Source organism: Cebus imitator, unplaced genomic scaffold (assembly GCF_001604975.1).
Source record: "Cebus imitator isolate Cc_AM_T3 unplaced genomic scaffold, Cebus_imitator-1.0 Scaffold85, whole genome shotgun sequence".
Lineage (NCBI taxonomy): Eukaryota > Metazoa > Chordata > Mammalia > Primates > Cebidae > Cebus > Cebus imitator.
In genome coordinates this window covers 437,432-455,865 of record NW_016107400.1, presented here as the reverse complement: position 1 = coordinate 455,865, position 18,434 = coordinate 437,432, and the positions used below count along the sequence as shown (strand labels likewise).

General features: G+C 40.1%; 2 protein-coding genes across 3 annotated transcripts in view; one reads left to right on the top strand and one right to left on the bottom strand.

Moving 5' to 3' along the window:
• The window catches only part of SLFN5 (schlafen family member 5), a 47,187-nt gene extending 32,635 nt beyond the window's left edge, over positions 1 to 14,552 (top strand). Inside the window, exon 6 of the mRNA XM_037740529.1 lies at positions 14,445 to 14,552. The gene's annotated coding sequence lies outside the window, so the exon portion shown is untranslated. The remainder of the gene's footprint in view (positions 1 to 14,444) is intronic.
• SLFN11 (schlafen family member 11) overlaps positions 5,002 to 18,434 on the bottom strand; it is a 19,875-nt gene continuing 6,442 nt past the window's right edge. For both annotated transcript variants that reach the window (XM_017534215.2, XM_017534216.2), the window contains 4 exons: positions 13,847 to 14,916; positions 11,306 to 11,434; positions 6,323 to 7,046; positions 5,002 to 6,128 (listed from right to left, as the gene is read on the bottom strand). In XM_017534215.2, the coding sequence (XP_017389704.1) occupies positions 5,345 to 6,128; positions 6,323 to 7,046; positions 11,306 to 11,434; positions 13,847 to 14,897 (2,688 nt within the window). In that variant the 5' untranslated portion in view covers positions 14,898 to 14,916 and the 3' untranslated portion in view covers positions 5,002 to 5,344. The remainder of the gene's footprint in view (positions 6,129 to 6,322; positions 7,047 to 11,305; positions 11,435 to 13,846; positions 14,917 to 18,434) is intronic.

Below are 18,434 nucleotides of genomic sequence, written 5' to 3'. Positions count from 1 at the left end.
AAAAAAAAAAAAAAAAAAAAAAAGTAAGTAAATAAATAAATAAGGAAATTGTGCTTTGTTCCTCAAAAAGCATTGAGTTTTTTAGTAGTGGGGCTGTGGACCTGGGTCTATGGCATAGAAAGATGCAGGGTGGAGGGGCCATCCCATGCATGCTACTAAAGCTAGTGAACATGAACGGAACATGGAAGCATATGTGTCTTGATTATGGTCTTCTCTCTGGGATCTCAGAGAAACACACAGATCCTCAGTGGTTCGGACTTGCAAATAATTTATCTTGAGTCTTACCAGCTTATAACCACCTAAAACACAAAGATATGCTAGTGTTTCTTGTGACTGTCCTGCTTGGGTTTAAATAATTCTTATGCAGCCAGTTTGGATCTGAGGTATAAATCTACTCATAAATAAACAGTATGAATTGCCTGTAAAGAGTTGCTTCAAGACCAATGAAGAATTTTTGGCTTACGTAAGGTAGTTGTGACTATGAAGATCATGGAAAATATTAAGAATGTGCTTTATTGTGGCAACATTCTTGGTATTTGAGGAAGTTTGCCTTGGAGTAAATTTGCTAGGTAAGCAATTTGACTGTGGTGATAGCAAATAATACTTATTTGCTATCCATGTTCTTTTCCTAAATAGCTTAGAGAGGGGCTCTTTCTGGTTTCATTGGTAAAAGCAATGCTATGTATTCTCACATTGCAGTTTAGTGTTTAAATTTGCTTCGTTATCTGAGAAAACGTGGCCTGGGCTCATTTTAACGGAATGAAAAACATCTGCCAGGCAGTGATACAAAAATCCTTCGTGAATCAGCTCAATAGATGCACAAAAAGCATTTGATAAAAGTCAGGATCCTTTCATGATAAAAATCCTCAACAAACTTAGCAATAACTACCTTAAAATAGTAAAGGCCATACACAACAAACCCACAGCCAACATCATACGGAACAGAAAAAAGTTACAAGCATTCCCTCTAACAACTGGAACAAGACAAAGATGTCCATTCTCACCATTCCTATTCAACATGGTACTGAACTCCTAGTCAGAGCAATCAGGCAAGAGAAAGAAATAAAATGTATCCAAGTTGGAAAAGAAGTCAAATTATCTCTGTTCACTGACAATTTGATCTTATATCTACAAATTGCTAAAGATATCTCCAAAAACTCTAGATATGATAAATGAATTCAGTAAAATTTCAGAATACAAAATCAATGTACAAAATTTACTAGCATTTCTGTATATTAATAATGATCAAGCAGATAACCTAATCAAGAAGGCAATCCCATTTATAACAGCTACAGAAAAAAATAAAATAAAATAAAATACCCAGGAATATCTTTAAGGAAGTAAAAGATCTTTACAAGGAAAACAACAAAACACTGATTAAAGAAGCTGTAGATGACACAAACAAATGGAAAAGCATCTCATGCTCATGGATCAGAAGAATTAATGTCATTTACATGACCATATTGCACAAAGCAATCTACAGATTCAATGCAATGTCTATCAAAATACCAGTACTCCTCAGAACTGTCCAGGTCATCAAAAATAAAGCATCACAGGGAAGAGGAAGCTAAGGAAACATGACCACTAAATGTAGTATGGTGTCCTGGATGTGATCCTGGAATAGACGAAAGAGACAAACTAGAAAATCCAAATGAAATGTGGAGTTTAATTAATAGTCATGTACTAAGTAAGGTTGGTTCTTTAGTTGTGATGAGTGAATCACGATACAGTAATAAAAGAGGGAACTAGCCACTGCAATGGCCCACACTTGCAATCCCAGCACTGTAGGAAGCCCAGGCAGGGGGATCGCTTGAGTCTGGGGATTTGAGACCAGCCTGGGCAACAGAATAAAACCCCATTCTCTACCAAAAATAATTTTAAAAATTAGCCAGGTGTAGTGGCATGTACCTGCAGTTCCAGCTTTTCAGCTAGTTGAGGTGAGAGGATCACTGGGTCCAAGAGTTAAAGGCTGCAGTGAGCTGCGATCGCACAACTGTACTCCAGCCTGGGTGACAGAGCAAGACTTTGTCTCAAAAAAAAAAAAAAGGAAACTAAATGAAGGGGATACAGGAACCTTCTGTACTATCTTTGTAACTTTTTCTGTAACTGGACAACTACTCTAAAACAAAAAAGTTAATTTAAAATATAAAAACATTTTGTTTCATTTTACAATGGCTGGTAGACTTTCAGATCTTTAATGAAGAAGGTCCCAGATTTCTAGAGCCAGAATGCAGAGACAAGCAGGCACCCATCCAAATCCAATTGAGCCTGGTGCAGTGGCTCACACCTATAATCCTAAAGATTTGGGAAGCTGAGGCAGGAGGATCGCTTGAGCCCAGGAGTTCGAGGCTATAATGAGCTATGACTGCACCACTGCATTCTAACCTGGGCAACATAGTGAGATCTTATCTCTTTAAAAAATTTGAAAGTTAATGTTGATTAACCTTTTACTGGCTCATTTTGGCCCTCTCATGGAGTCACTGGCCTCTGTTTTCTCCTTTTCCCCCACTTAATCATTTATTTTACAGGACTATTTTTTTTTCAGTTTAATGAGACACAAACACTCAATTTTTTATTTAAAACCGAAATGCAGTAGGTCTGTAAGCTAAACCTTTCACCATTCATATGGAAAGAGAAATAAATATCAGCAATCCTCTTTGGTCTAAACAAAAATTTCTAAGTATTCATTTAAAAATATTGTTTGAAATATTAGTAGGGCAATAAATCATAAATCATAAAGAGATAGAACCATCAAATTAGGCTTTTAAAGAATTACTCTCAAAGACATTGTAACAACTCCAAAGACCAGGGATCTTATAAGACTCATTTATTAGGAACAACATTTACAAAGATAGCTTTTTAATGCTGAGTTGTATCTGATTTAATGCCGTCAGAAAGTAGAAACATTTTTCTCCTTATTTTGCTGATCTGTCAGATTCTGCTTAAGTTAGGAGAGCCTACAATTTCAAGGCTAGATAATTGGAATTCCATGATTAGACACAGAAAGACAAGAGAAAGGCAGAAAACTTCAAAACTTAAAACACGGGGGGAAATCAATAGAGTAGGATTACCAATAAGTAAAATATTGGGCATATAGACTCTTAATTTCCATTAGTTATGCAAATATTTTATTGTTAGTATTTAATTAGCGTTTTAGAATGTTTTGTAGAGATCGAAAAGCACATAAGTAATTGCATTAGCATTGTTAAGTATCAGTGTTTTTCATTTGACAAATAATCACACAGCTGTGTTCTCAGGCTACAATAACAAAACACCAGAGACTGACGGGCTGAAACAACAGAAATTTGTTTCTCACAGTCTGGAGGCTGGAAGTCCAAGACAGAGGTGCCAGCAGCGGGGCTTTCATTGTGAGGCTTCTCCTCTTGGCTTGTAGGTGGCTGTCATTTCTCTGTGTTCTCCCACGCCCTCTTGTTTGCGCGCACAGGGAGGGAGGGAACAAGCTCTCTGGGGTCTCTCCCTATAAGAACACCAGTCTCAGCAGAACAGAGACCCACGATGACATCACGTAACTTTAATAACTTCCTTAGCAGCCCCAGCTCCACACTGCAGGTTGGGGCTTCAAGATGGGGATGTAGGGATGAGGGTGGGACACAAACATTCAGTCTATAACATTGGCTCACCAAACTATGAAAGCAAATAGAAAAAAAATCACAGTTCAAGAATGACATAAAACTTAACTAGGTGTGTTAGAGCAATGTGCAGAACCAAGCTAAGTTAAAACATGAACTCATTGATTTCTAAAGACAATCTTCCCCAAGTTCAGTTCACCTCAGGGCTGATACACACCTTTAGAATCAGATTTTGGTCTCTAATATTATCTTCCACTGAAAGCCAGGGCAAACAGGTTTATGTTCATTTCATCTTGGCCTATAATTTCTCTTTAAAGTGACCATTAATGTTCACAATTAAGACATGGCTTGGGCCATTCTGAGAACAAGCTCTGGAGATCACAATTTTAAAGGATTAAATAATCATAACAGTATTCTTTTTTCTGACAAAAGTATTCATCTGACAGTTATTGAATTATCTTGGGAATCTCCCAAGCCCTAAATGATTGCAGCAAAGATAAGTGTCACAAATTCAGGAAACAATAGCTTCTGCTATGGCCAGTAAGCTGCTAACAGACCATGCTTCTGCAGAAAACAATTCTGAACAAATTTTTTAAAGCAATAACCTACATGAAGTCACTTTAAAAAAGAAGTCCAGCCCTGGAAGAAAGAAAAGCCACAGGATCAGTTTCCTGTTTCTATAGCTTTTACCCAGAGTGCAAGACACAGGTTCACATTGTGCAGGATAGCTTAAGTTCCTTTAGAAAACCACTGTTTTCCATGGTGTATCTGCCATGTTTTCCCTGTCCAGTCTATCATCGATGGGCATTTGGATTGGTTCCAGGTCTTTGCTATTGTAAACAGTGCTGCAATGAACATTCGTGTGCACGTGTCCTTATAGTAGAACGATTTATAATCCTTTGGATATATACCCAGTAATGGGATTGCTGGGTCAAATGGAATTTCTATTTCTAGGTCCTTGAGGAATCGCCACACTGTCTTCCACAATAGTTGAACTAATTTACACTCCCACCAACAGTGTAAAAGTGTTCTTATTTCTCCACATCCTCTCCAGCATCTGTTGCCTCCCAATTTTTTAATGATCTCCATTTTAACTGGCGTGAGATGGTATCTCAATGTTGTTTTGATTTGCATTTCTCTCATGACCAGTGATGATGAGTAGGGACATGGATGAACCTGGAAACCATCGTGCTCAGCAAACTGACACAAGAACAGAAAATCAAACACTGCACCTTCTCACTCATAGGTGGGTGCAGTGAGAACACATGGACACAGGGAGGGGAGTATCACACACTGGGGTCTGTCGGGGGGGGGAAACAGGAGAGGGACAGCAGGGGGTGGGGAGTTGGGGAGAGATAGCATGGGGAGAAATGCCAGATGTAGGTGATGGGGAGGAAGGCAGCAAATCACACTGCCATGTGTGTACCTATGCAACAATCTTGCATGTTCTTCACATGTACCCCAAAACCTAAAATGCAATAAGAAAAAAAAAAAGAAAAAAGAAAACCACTGTTTTTCCAGCTGGAAGAGTCAGGGGACACAAAGGGGGTACGCCATAGCTGCTGGAAATAGTTGAAGAAGGAAGCTCTGAAAGAAGTGTTTGAGATAAGGGAGTTCCAAACTCTATACGTCAGCTTGACCCAAGTCTCTAGCTGACTTGTTAACTAAAAAGAAAACGTTCCGGCCATTAGCGGACTGTCAACCACAGACATTACATGGCAATTGCCTCGTCTCATTTTGGTTTGGAGTTCTTCTTAACAGTCTCCACACAGAAAAATATATAGGTGTTGTTTTGCCCTGGAAGCCAGACAGACCAGAATATTGTGTATGATAGATGATTCAGCTGTCCTTGGATAAATCCCAAACACTATGTTCCTTTCCAGGCCTGAGAATCGCCGGACGCTGTCCAACATGATGTGATCACTCAATATGTTACATGCATCACTGAGCTGCACAGCCCGTTTCTTCCTCAGTGCTTTCAAAAGTTCGTACTTATAGCACTCCACTTCTTTTGCAGTGCTGACAAGTACAGCAACATCCTTAGGAGAATAGCCCCTTTCAAAGAAGCGCTTGCATTTGTTTGCCACATAGGTCACTATTTGCTCTACAGTAAAGCGTTCCTTAATTTTTAAGTTTCCCTGAACACCCTGGGACCATTCAGCTTTAGGAAGTACCTCAAGGGACCCAGGAGGGATGTTAAGTGAACGATTCTTTCTAATTACTTGCATTTCTTTTTGTAAGTACTTGGCTATTGGATCTGCATTGCGAACTATTCTGGTGAGCTCTTCTCTTGGATACTGTTCTGAGAGAGGGGGAAGGCCACTGTGATCCAAGTGGCTGGTCTGAAAGTAGTCCAGAAAGATCCAGAGAATTCCTGGGCCATTCTCTACTCTCTGAGTGATGGTTTTTGCCTTCCCATACCAGTCCCCATCTTCAGTGCGGAAATTCTGAGCTTCGTCAATGATGATGTGTTGAATGTGTTCAAAGTTATTTTTCAGGAATGTTTTCCGAGTCACTGCTTTGCAGATCTTTCTATTACTGTAAAAATTAAAATGACACATTCAGGTTTGTTCTAACTGAATAAGGGGAGAAAATGACTCTATCATGCTCCCCTGTACAGTCTGTTGTCACAAATGATTTTACCACTTAATTCTCAAGGAGCAAGGAGGCTTAGCAGAAAAAATTAAACCTAGATTAAATAACACTTAGAGATATAAGATCCAACTGCTTACCTGATGAAGTTCCTCAGAGGCTGGTTCTCACAAACGTAAAGAATTCTCTGTTCCTCACAGTGAAACACATTCCTGATCTTCTCCATGATCTTCATGGCCATGATGGTCTTCCCTGAGCCAGGTAAACCGTGGACAAACAATTCCCTGTTCTTGTGGAGGTTTTTGGAGAATATCTCGTACTGCTGGGCTGTGAGCAGATTTAAAACCTCACAGCCAAGCTGGTCACTCAAGAGAGACCTGAAGCCGAGCAAGACAATCACAAGGGACTGCAGCAGGGCTTCCATGTGCTGGGTGCCTGCAAGGCGATAGGACGGGGGATAATGCATCGGAGACACTGCAGCCTCCAAGGCCTCTGTGCTGCTCTCGGGACTCAGGTAGAGGACCTTGGCCCTGACACACACCTTCCCGGTGTAGCCCCCCATGTTCACCAGGTTCTGCTTCAAAGTAAAGGCGGTGTGAGTGCAGTAGTCCTGGCCCTCTGTATCCTGCTGCCTGAGAATGGTGTAGAGAATGGGAGTGCTGTTCTGTGCTATCAGCAGAGCATCACAGATGACTCCCGGCTTCTCCTGCAAGTTCAGGTCCACAGCCCAGCTTCTAGAGAAGATCAAAATTCCCGGAAAGAAAGGTTGCATTTGCTCATTTATTAACTCCTCTAGTCCTTCATGCTGTGAGGTCAGGTCCTTCCAGAGGGACTCTGGAGTATATTGCAAATGTCCCAGTGGGACTGTATGTGAAAAGAATGATAAATTAGGGGATGAGGAATAGTCCTATTGATTATGATGACTAATTATAATTAACTGATTAATTTGATGATGACTTACAGATGCTTCAAATATTCTTTTATAGATATTATTATATTACAATCATAAAGGAAAAGAACCCTGGAATATCTGGCATACATCGCCTAAACCCATGTGTTTTTTTAAAATTATAACCCTGGGAAATTCCTTAACCTAAGACTTTGTTGTCTCATTTGTAAAACAAAACTAATAATATCACATTTCCTATGGGGGAAAAGAAATGAAATAACATAAAATGTTTGCCTCATTGTAGCTTCTTGAGAAATGTTGGTTCTCTTCCCCTTTCTACTTTCAACATACCTGAATCTCAAAGTGGTCCACTGATGGGAGTAGCAGGAGACCCCCCACCAGGAAGAAGGTACTCCTTGATGCCATATTTGCAGAGAAGGAGTCATGTTAAAGCCTTTATTGGCAGGGAATTTCCTGCAGTCCTAGACTGGGAGATCCTTAAAGCTATCTCTCCCAAAGCAGAATTCTTGCATCACTTAGAGATCAACATATGGCTCATCCCTATCACAAAAGTCTTCCCTTTGTCACAGGCAAACAAGAAATAATTGTGTGACATGAGAATATACTTGCATTGGAGGGTTATGCACTTATTTCAAGGATCATGGGTTCCAAAGGGGGGGAAAGATAATTGTCCTGTTGCGGTAGTGTTAGAGTACAAACCCAAATCAATGTTTGTAGTGTAATTTCAAAAGAAATTACCCAGATTTTATTGGTAATTGTTTATGGTTCATTGTTGCTCATGTTTCTCATTTGTACCAGGTGTTCACACAACTTGATTATGCCTGCAACCTCAATGACAGTGAGCAGGAGATGGCATCTATTGTAAGACACATCCAGATTGTAGAGATGTTAAAATATGGGGAAACACACATCTTAGAATGGATAATTTGAGCGAAGCTTTGGAAACCAAAGGAATGTAAAATAAGAAAATAGATCATTTGTTGATTGTACCAGGAAATCTGCCCATTTCTCCGGTCTTCACAAATTTTCCAAGGAAGACATATTTATTTCTATATTCATATGCATGAATAAGGATTGAAAGAGGTCAAGTGAGAGCTGGGTGCAGTGCCTGTAGTTCCAGCTACTCAGGAGACTGAGGCAGGAGGATTGCTTGAGCTGAGGAATTTAAGGCTGCAGTGAGCTATGATTGCACCACTGCACTCCATCCCGGGTGACAGAGCAAGATACTGTTTCAAGAAATAAAAAACAAAAGAGATCAAGTGACTTGCCCAATATCACACCACTAGGAAATGGCAGAGCCAGAGTCTGAACCCAAGTCTCTTGGACATCAGATCCTCTATTGTTTCTGCCCTGCCCCACAAGTCACAGACTACTCCTGCCTGATACATGGTAAAAGTCACTAAAACACTTGATATTTATTTACCTCATAATTGCATAGGTCTTTTTTTTTTCTTTAATTGTATAATGGAGCATGCTTCCAAAGGAAATTATGTGACGATAAGAAGTGGCTCTTTCATTTATTTGATACTCTACATAACAGTAATGGCAAGGACCAGAATAGATGTTCAATTAATGCCACCACTCCAGGTACACTAGAGTGGTCACAGGTTTAAGCAAGTGGCTTTCCCTCTCTGGGATTCCACAAAGAAGACAGCAACGGATTCCTCAGCAAAGCCTATCATGGGAGCAAGGGATAAGAGTACAGAAAAGGCATTGACCTTGGTCCTAAAATATTGTTTGTGCTACATGATTGTCCTAAACCCAAAAAACAAGAAGAAATGCATAATCCATCTCTATTTTTTTGTTTTCCATCTTGACCTTGATTATATTCCTTTCTCATATTTATAACTACCATTCCTCTGGAACATCTGGCAGGGATAGGCAGTTTTTTGGCTGCTCTCTAGTGCAGTGTATGACTAGTTTAACCAGATAAAAGGTTTCCAATCTAAATGAGCCTAAAATCATGAGGGTGGTTTGATAAAATTGCATACTAAAAGCCCCTCTCCCCACATATTCCATTTGTTATGAGTGGACTAGGGACTCAGATATGCATCCTTTTATGGTGGTCAGCCAGATTTGGGAACTACAAGACCAAATAGTCTTTTTTTAATTGTACTTTAGGTTCTGGGGTACATGTGCAGATCATGAAGGATTGTTGCATAGGTACATACGTGGCAAGGTGGTTTGCTGCCTCCATCCCTCCATCACCTATATCTGGTATTTCTCCCCATGTTATTCCTCCTCACCTTCCACACACCCTGCTGTCCCTCTCTTGGCCCCCCACAACTGACCCCAGTGTGTGATGCTCCCCTCCCTGTGTCCACGTGTTCTCATTGTTCAACACCCGCCTATGAGTGAGAACATATGGTGTTTCATTTTCTGTTCTTGTGTCAGTTTGCTGAGAATGATGGTTTCCAGATTCATCCATGTCCCTACGAAGGACACAAACCCATTGTTTTTTATGGCTGCATAGTATTCCATGGTGTATATGTGCCACATTTTCTTCATCCAGTCTATTATTGATGGGACATTTGGGTTCCAAGTCTTTGCTATTGTAAACAGTGCCACAATGAACATACGTGTGCATGTGTCTTTATAATAGGATGATTTATAATCCTTTGGGTATATACCCAGTAATGGAATTGCTGGGTCAAATGGTATTTCTAGTTCTAGGTCCTTGAGAAATTGCCACACTGTCTTCCACAATGGTTGTACTAATTTATACTCCCACCAACATGTAAAAGTGTTACTATTTCTCCACATCCTCCCCAGCATCTGTTGTCTCCTGATTTTTTAATGATCGCCATTCTAACTTGTGTGAGATGATATCTCAATGTGGTTTTGATGTGCATTTCTCTAATGACCAGTGATGAGCATTTTTTCATATGTTTGTTGGCCTCATATATGTCTTCTTTTGAAAAGTGTTTGTTCATATCCTTCACCTACTTTTGAATGGGTTTATTTGCTTTTTTTTTCCTTGTAAATCTGTTTTAGTTCTTGGTAGTTTCTGGATATTAGCCCTTTGTCTGATGGTAGATTGCAAAAATGTTTTCCCATTCTGTTAGTTGCCAGTTTGTTCTAATGATTGTTTCTTTTGCTGTATGGAAGCTCTGAAGTTTAATTAGATCCGATTTGTCTATTTTGGCTTTTGTTGCCATTGCTTTTGGTGTTTTAGTCATGAAGTCCTTGCCTATGCCTATGTCCTGAATGGTTTTGCCTAGGTTTTCTTCTAGGGTTTTTTATGATGTTAGGTCTTATGTTTAGATCTTTAATCCATCTGGAGTTCATTTTAGTGTAAGATGTCAGGAAGTGGTCCAGTTTCTGCTTTCTGCACATTGCTAGCCAGTTTTCCCAACATTGGTCCTGAATTCCATGTGTGATACTGCTTAAGCTAGTGGGGTCGATGAGGTTTCATTTCTTTTTTTTTTTTTTTTTTTTTTTTTTTTGAGACGGAGTTTCACTCATGTTACCCAGGCTGGAGTGCAATGGCGCGATCTCGGCTCACCGCAACCTCCGCCTCCTGGGTTCAGGCAATTCTCCTGCCTCAGCCTCCTGAGTAGCTGGGATTACAGGCATGCACCACCATGCCCAGCTAATTTTTTGTATTTTTAGTAGAGACGGGGTTTCACCATGTTGACCAGGATGGTCTCGATCTCTTGACCTTGTGATCCACCCGCCTCGGCCTCCCAAAGTGCTGGGATTACAGGCTTGAGCCACCGCGCCCGGCCTGAGGTTTCATTTCTAAACCACTTATCACCAATAGGATTGTAACATCATCACATCTTACATATGGGTGTGCAGAGCATACTTTCAGGATTTTACAAAATAAATATAATAGTTTAATCTCCCGGCCGGGCGCGGTGGCTCAAGCCTGTAATCCCAGCACTTTGGGAGGCCGAGGCGGGTGGATCACGAGGTCAAGAGATCGAGACCATCCTGGTCAACATGGTGAAACCCCGTCTCTACTAAAAATACAAAAAATTAGCTGGGCATGGTGGCACGTGCCTGTAATCCCAGCTACTAAGGAGGCTGAGGCAGGAGAATTGCCTGAACCCGGGAGGTGGAGGTTGCGGTGAGCCGAGATCGCGCCATTGCACTCCAGCCTGGGTAACAAGAGCGAAACTCCGTCTCAAAAAAAAAAAAAAAAATAGTTTAATCTCCCTTTATCCTAACATAGAAACTGGTTGGTGTTGAGTAGACAAACCATAATTACCTGAAAATAAGCGTTGCTGGAGTTCCTTTTTATGTTCCAGGCCTTTCTTGGAGTACACTGGTCTGCTAAGGGGAGGCCCACCAGATAGACTCAGCTGAGATTCAAAATCTTTGGACAACTGTACAAGATCTTAAGAAAGAAAATTCCTGTTATTCTGACATGTTAGTTTATCTCCTCATGACTGAAAGAGGACTTATCAGTAGGTGGAATATGTGACTTTCTAAATAGTGTGACTTGAGAAATAATATCAAAATAACTCCCCATTCACTCTGTCTAGATAAGTGCCTTTATTGCATATCAAGGTCACCAAAATCCACCACTGAAAAGCCATTATTTGGAAGTTTAAGTGTATTTCTCCCTTCAGTATAATTCTTTATTTTCTGTATCGGGATAGCATTTTGTTTGTACACCCTTATGATACCTAGCACATTCTTTTAGTACTCCTGTCTGTGCGTGTATCTTCTTTTACATCCCCTCTCCAACTGCCCCCACCTCTCCTGAACCTAAGTCTCAACTCTGTTAAATATAATCTCATATCTGACTTGCAATTACTGTTACTCACACTTAAAAAACAGCTTAGGACTTGGGCACAGTAGCTCATGCTTGTAGTCTCAGCTACTCAAGAGACGGAAGCGAGAGGATCACTTGAGCCCAGGAGCTCAAAGCTGCAGTGGACTATGATCACTCCACTGCATTCCAGCCCGGGTGCCATTCTGACACCTATGCTTATTCCTGAAGTTATAATGAGATACTGTGTGAAATCAAAGGACGTTATAAAGTGCATTGTTTAACTTTTTCATGTGCTTTGGAGATTGAAGTCAGTTTTATAACATTTCGTTTCCAAATACCCATCCACTTTACTCAGAAGACTGTGTCCCAATTTTTATGTTCTTCTCTCTGTATTTCTCCAGACTTGGGGTATTCTCAGGTGTTATAGAGACACTGAGATAGCCCACTAGCCCACCAAATTATAGCATGATGGGGTAAATATAGAAACATGTTTGGGAAGCAGTAGTGCTGCAAGGAAAGAAATATTTAAAACTTAGGAGCAGAGGGGCAGAGCAGATTATAGCTGCTGGCATACAGCATAATGAGTACATGGTGATGAGTGGAAGAAATGGCAAATTATCAACAGAATAAACAGAGACATGGAATAATATGAAAGGTATTGAGGACAAACCTTGAATACATCCCTATCCCCGTGACCCTCATCACCCTGAAATACTTTCTGTTCTTTTGTTTTTGAGACAGGGTCTCACTCTCACCCATGCTGGAGTGCATTGGTGTAATCATGGCTCACTGCAGCCTCAAACTCTGGGGCTTAAGTGATCCTCCTACTTCGGCCTCCCAAAGTGCTGGAATTATAGGTGTCAGCCACCATACTTGTCCCTCAGCTACTTTCAAATTATCCTGAGCTACAAAATTAACAATGTCCTCAAGGATCAAGAGATAAACTGCATCTTAATTTAGGCAGAGGTACTATTATAAAGGGATAGCAAACTTCAATCCAAAGGGCTTTTATTTATTGATTGATATTTATTTTTGTTTTTGAGACAGAATTTTGCTCTATTGTCCAGGCTGGAGTGTAGTGGCACAATCTCGGCTCACTGCAAACTCCTCCTCCTAGGTTCAAGTGAGTCTCCTGCCTCAGCCTCCCAAGTAGCTGGGACCACAGGTGCGTACCACCATGCCTGACTAATTTTTATAGTTTTAGTAGAGACGAGGTTTCGCCAGGTTGGTCTTGAACTCCTATTCAGGTGATCCACCCACCTCAGGCTTCCAAAATGCTGGAATTAGAGGTGTGAGCCACCAAGCCCAGCCCAAAGCACTTTTAATACTTCAAACAAGCAACCCAAAAAGCAGTACTATTCTGGTGATGGTTTACTAAACAGGTCTAATTGAGAAGAGATCCCTCATTCGTAGCCAACTGCCAGTTTCTGTGTTATAAATCTTCCTACCATGTACAATTTCAAGCTCCTAATGTGATCATCACTAAATACAGAGTTGGAAAGCAATGCACCATGGCACTCCATTTCATGATATTCCCACCACATAAATACAATAGATGTAAATAATCTCTCAAGCAAAGATAATAGCAAAATATAGCAAATAATTAGGAAGTGGTGAGTTTGAATTTATTACACTTGTTTCTGATATAATTTATTTAGGTGCAAGTATATGTAACCTAATTTTTAGTAATAGCTATGTTTCACAACTAGCTCAAGAATTCCTGAAAATTTAATAATTGATCCTAAAGCCAGTAAGAGTCATTCCAGTACATCACTGCAAGGGTGGCCATTCTCAAATAATTTTCTGTTAAGTTACTGAGATAAAAAGTTGCCACTTGTAAGACACATGAGTTAGGTTTCTAATCCCCCAACAAAATTTTCTCACGTATGAAAAGTAGGATACTTGGGGATTCAAAATAAAGTGTTCAGTGGATATGAGATGGTCAAAGTCATAGGCAGCAAAGGAAAATTTAACATGGGAGGTGCCAAGGATGTAGAAAGGACAGGGAAGGAGGGGCTTTCTCTCTCTTACCTGGATCTGTGTCTGTCATCATCCCTACCCATTTCTCGGTTGTCAGGCTGCAGACCTGCTTGTCCTTCACTATCCATGACTTGGGAGCTTCTGAGAAAACAGCACAGCAGAATGGCTTTACTCTGATCATACAAGCATAGCCATATAGCTCTCCCCTAGCTAACACATCCACGATTTTGAGTGTGAAGGTTATGTGGCGTCGGAGTTGGCAAAAATGAACACAAGGTAATTTGCATATTGCCGTTTCTATTTTCCTTCTCAAAGAGTCAGGGTCAACATTTTCTTTTGCACATCCCAGGACTTTCCTACTCTTATCATCCACTCCAATAAAAAGATATCCTCCCCTGGTGTTTGCAAATGCCGGGATGTATTCTGGAATTATGCTTTTTACATATTCTTGGATGTGTTTTGTAGAGAACTGTTTAAACTCTACTAATTGAGACTCAGGAAAAGGCAGGATTTCACCATATTCAAGATAGTCTTTTTGGAAAACTCGGTCAGCAGAATCTGTGTTAGGGAACTCTTGGTATATAACCTTCTGAACTTTGTGACAAGGTCCTTCTTCCAAGATTTTTGCATTCTTTTTCTTGATCTTCAGGAAACAGAATGCTTCTCTTGAATCCATGACAAGCACAGAGGTTTCAGATCTACGGTATAATGAAGAAGTGAGGCTGCAAAGGCGGGGCTTGACAGAGCCATCTTCAGGGAAAGGGTCACTGCTCCAAGATTTAACAAAAATGTAAAAACACCTTCCTTGTTGCTTGGTCTCAAAAAAAGCCTGCAAATCTGAGGACTGAATAAGGTCTCTCAAAGACTTTTCTAAATCCAGCCCCATCTCCACGGGATGCTCATCCTTCTTGGCCATCCGAATCACTCCTCCTCCTGAGTTTAATAAAGCACACGCAGCCCGGAGAACTCTCTCCTTCTCTTGATCTCTCTGAATTTTCTGCAGCTTTTTTCTGTTTTCTTCTCCAAGAGTCACTTCTCCTACATTGATGACCAGGTCTGGGTAAGATGGTTCCACCAGCAGGGAGCACCGGTTTGCCTCCATATCAAACTCACAGCTGAAACTATCAGAAGAAATGGATTGTTACATGCATGCAATTCATTTATTAAAAGGATATTTATTCTGTGTCTGATATGTGCTGAGAGAAGGCAATAGACTAGCAAGCAAGACAAGAGCAATCCCTTCTCTTTAGGAGGAGAATGGCTGGCAGGAAAGAGTGCTGATGAAATCAGTATTTAACATCATGTATGATATGAACTATAAGAGGAAAAATATGCTAACGGCGTATCTAAACTAATCTGGAGATTATGGGTCAACAAGACTTCCAAGGCAGAGGTAACATTTAATCAAGACCTAAAGAATGCATTGGAATTGTCCCGGTGAAGTTATCAGCATTGAAGAATGGAAGCAGTGGATTACATAAAGGGCATGTGTACTGTGGCACGAGATTATCTCAGTTTAGATTGTTGATGTTCCAATGAACAACAACTTTAGGGAATGAGTAAAAGGAGACAACATTGAAAAAAAGACTATAGAGAGGATTGACTGTGAAAAACCAGAGGTAGGAGAAAAACCAAGGGTATATGATATTAAGGAAGCCCAGAACAAAGTCACCTGCACAGAGGTCTCAGATCTATGACATAATGAAGAACTGAGACTGCAAAGGCTGGGAGTGACAGAGCCAAGGTGTCTAATACTGCTGACAGGTACAGCTAGGTATTGACTGGAAAGTGTTAATAGGTTTAATAAAATTAAGGTTATGGGTGACTTTAAAAAATACTGTTCAGAACCTGGGCAGTGGGCACCCAGAGGCAATAAACTAGGGGCTAAGGTCTTAGAGACTAGAGTTAATGGAGATGGCTTGAATTCCACTCGTCATTAAAAGTATTATAATATTAACCTAGACATTCAATCTTTCTAACTCTGTTTTCTTACCTATAAAACATGGTACATCCGCCTTAATATGCCCGTTATGAGAATTAATTGAGAATAATTTACAAAAAAGATTTAACACCATGCTTTGGTTCACAGGTGTTCAGTAAAGGAACCTATATTAATTGTCCTTTTCACAATGAGTCAAAGAATGAATGGGAGGTAAGGAAATAGTATCACCAAATATACACAACTTGTTCACTATATCAAGCTATAAAAGAGAGAGGTAAAAAGAAATGTAGCAGGAGGAAAAGTTAAAGAATTTTATTAAGATGGGAAAGGCCTGAAAATATTTTGATGGCAAGAAGCCAGTAGGGAAGTGAAAATTTAAAGATGTAGAAGGAAGTTGGGATGATTGACGCTGTAAAGGCCCTGAAAAGAAAGGTAAGGAAGGAATATGATCCAGGATGCAGAAGGTCAGGAGGAGGAGAAAAGGAGATAACGGGCATGGGCAAAGGTGGGCTTATCACTTTGGTGGGAGGAAGCTGAAAGAGTCCCCCTTCTGATAGCTTCACTTTTCCATTTGAGATAGGAAATAAAGTCACCCCTGAGACAGAGGCACTTGGTATAAAAACAGGACAAAAACATTTTGTGTACCTGAGACGGGGTCTCACTCTGTCATCCAGGATAGAGTGCGGTCGAAGCTCACTGCAAACTCTGGGGCTCAAGCGATCCTCCCACCTCAGCCTCCTGAGTAGCTGGGACTACAGGCCACTATGCCCCACTAATTCTTTTTTGTTTGTTTGTTTGAGACGGAGTTTCGCTCTTATTACCCATAATGGAGTGCAATGGCGCGATCTCGGCTCACCGCAACCTCCGCCTCCTGGGTTCAGGCAATTCTCCTGCCTCAGCCTCCTCAGTAGCTGGGATTACAGGCACGTGCCACCATGCCCAGCTAATGTTTTTGTATTTTTAGTAGAGACGGGGTTTCACCGTGTTGACCAGGATGGTCTTGATCTCTTGACCTTTTGATCCACCTGCCTCGGCCTCCCAAAGTGCTGGGATTACAGGCTTGAGCCACCGCGCCCGGCTCCCACTAATTCTTTAAAAAAAAATTTTTTTTTTTTTTTTTTTTTTTTGTAGAGATGAGTGTCTCCCCATGTTACCCAGGTTGGTCTCAAAGTCCTGGGCTCAAGCAATTCTCCTGCCTTGGTCTCCCAAAGCACTGGGGATTATAGGCATGAGCCACAATGCCCAGCTGCCAAAAACATTTTTATTTATTTATTTATTTTTAAAAGATGGGGTTTCACTATGATGGCCAGGCTGGTTTTGAACTCCTGACCTCAGATGATCCACCCACCTCAGCCTCCCAAAGTGCTAGGATTACAAGTGTGAGCCACCACTCCCGGCCTGCCAAAAACATTTTAATAATAGAATGGAGACAGTTTGAAACAGACATTATAATGAACAAGATAGATATTTGACAGAGGAAACAACTTACAATGAAAGATTAATACAGCAGATAAATCATATCTTCAAGTATAAATATAAACTCACAAAGCATGATGATAAATTTAAAAAGCAGGTTTGCAGAAAATAATATACAATAGCATTTAGATAAAATATTTTTAAAACTATAATAAATGTTTGTGTTTAGTAAAAGGAGAAAAACATAGTGAATAAAGATGCACATTTTTTTTAACAGAGGTTACAAATAAGGATGGAAAAGAATGAGATTAGAAAATTAAGAAGCCTTTAACTATATATACAATGCTGCAAGTTCAGAAACAAAAGCACCTGAACCAAATACATCTCAGAGGTGGGTGGGACATAAATTTTTGTTGTTTTTTTCTCTTTGCATTTCTGGAATTCTGAATTATTACAACTTTTTTAAAAAGCCATTCTCCAGGATTTTATCACGGAAGTCCCTGAAACCTGGACTCTGCACTCTTAAGACAAATAGGACAGACCTGGGGAAATGGTCAGACCTTGTATTGTGTTTTTGGCCTTGAAAATAGCAAGTGACCAGAATCTGCCATAACAACAGGCTTTTAAAAAGACCCTTAAAAAGACACTGTCTTAACTGTGGTGTTAGCACCAGCCAGCTCTCTGTACATTTGCTAGCTTGTAGTTTTCTAAGACTGAGTAAACTTCTTATTTTTAGAAGTGGAGGTCTGGTTTGTAACTTTCCTTGTATTTAATTGGGTAAAAGTATTTTCCACAAACCACCATCTATTTTGTGAACTTTGTTAGTCATCTTTTATTTGGTAAATTATGAACTGGTATAAATTTGTACAGTTCATGTATATTAATTGTGGCAAAGGTGTACAGATTTTTATATTTTGGATAAGAAATTTTTTTCTCTATATAATAAATTGTTTCTTATCTTGGCATTAAAAATGAAATTTAAAAAGAACAAACACAATCAACAAATACTTCGTATTATTATTTGAAAATTATTTTTAAAACAGAATAATTTTAAAGGTCAATACAATCAACAAATACCTTGCATCATTATTGGGAAATTATTAAAATAAAATAAAATTTAAAACAATCAGTAAATTCAAAACCTATTTTGAAGTCATCAGGGATAGCCGGGCGCGGTGGCTCAAGCCTGTAATCCCAGCACTTTGGGAGGCCGAGGCGGGTGGATCACGAGGTCAAGAGATCGAGACCATCCTGGTCAACATGGTGAAACCCCGTCTCTAC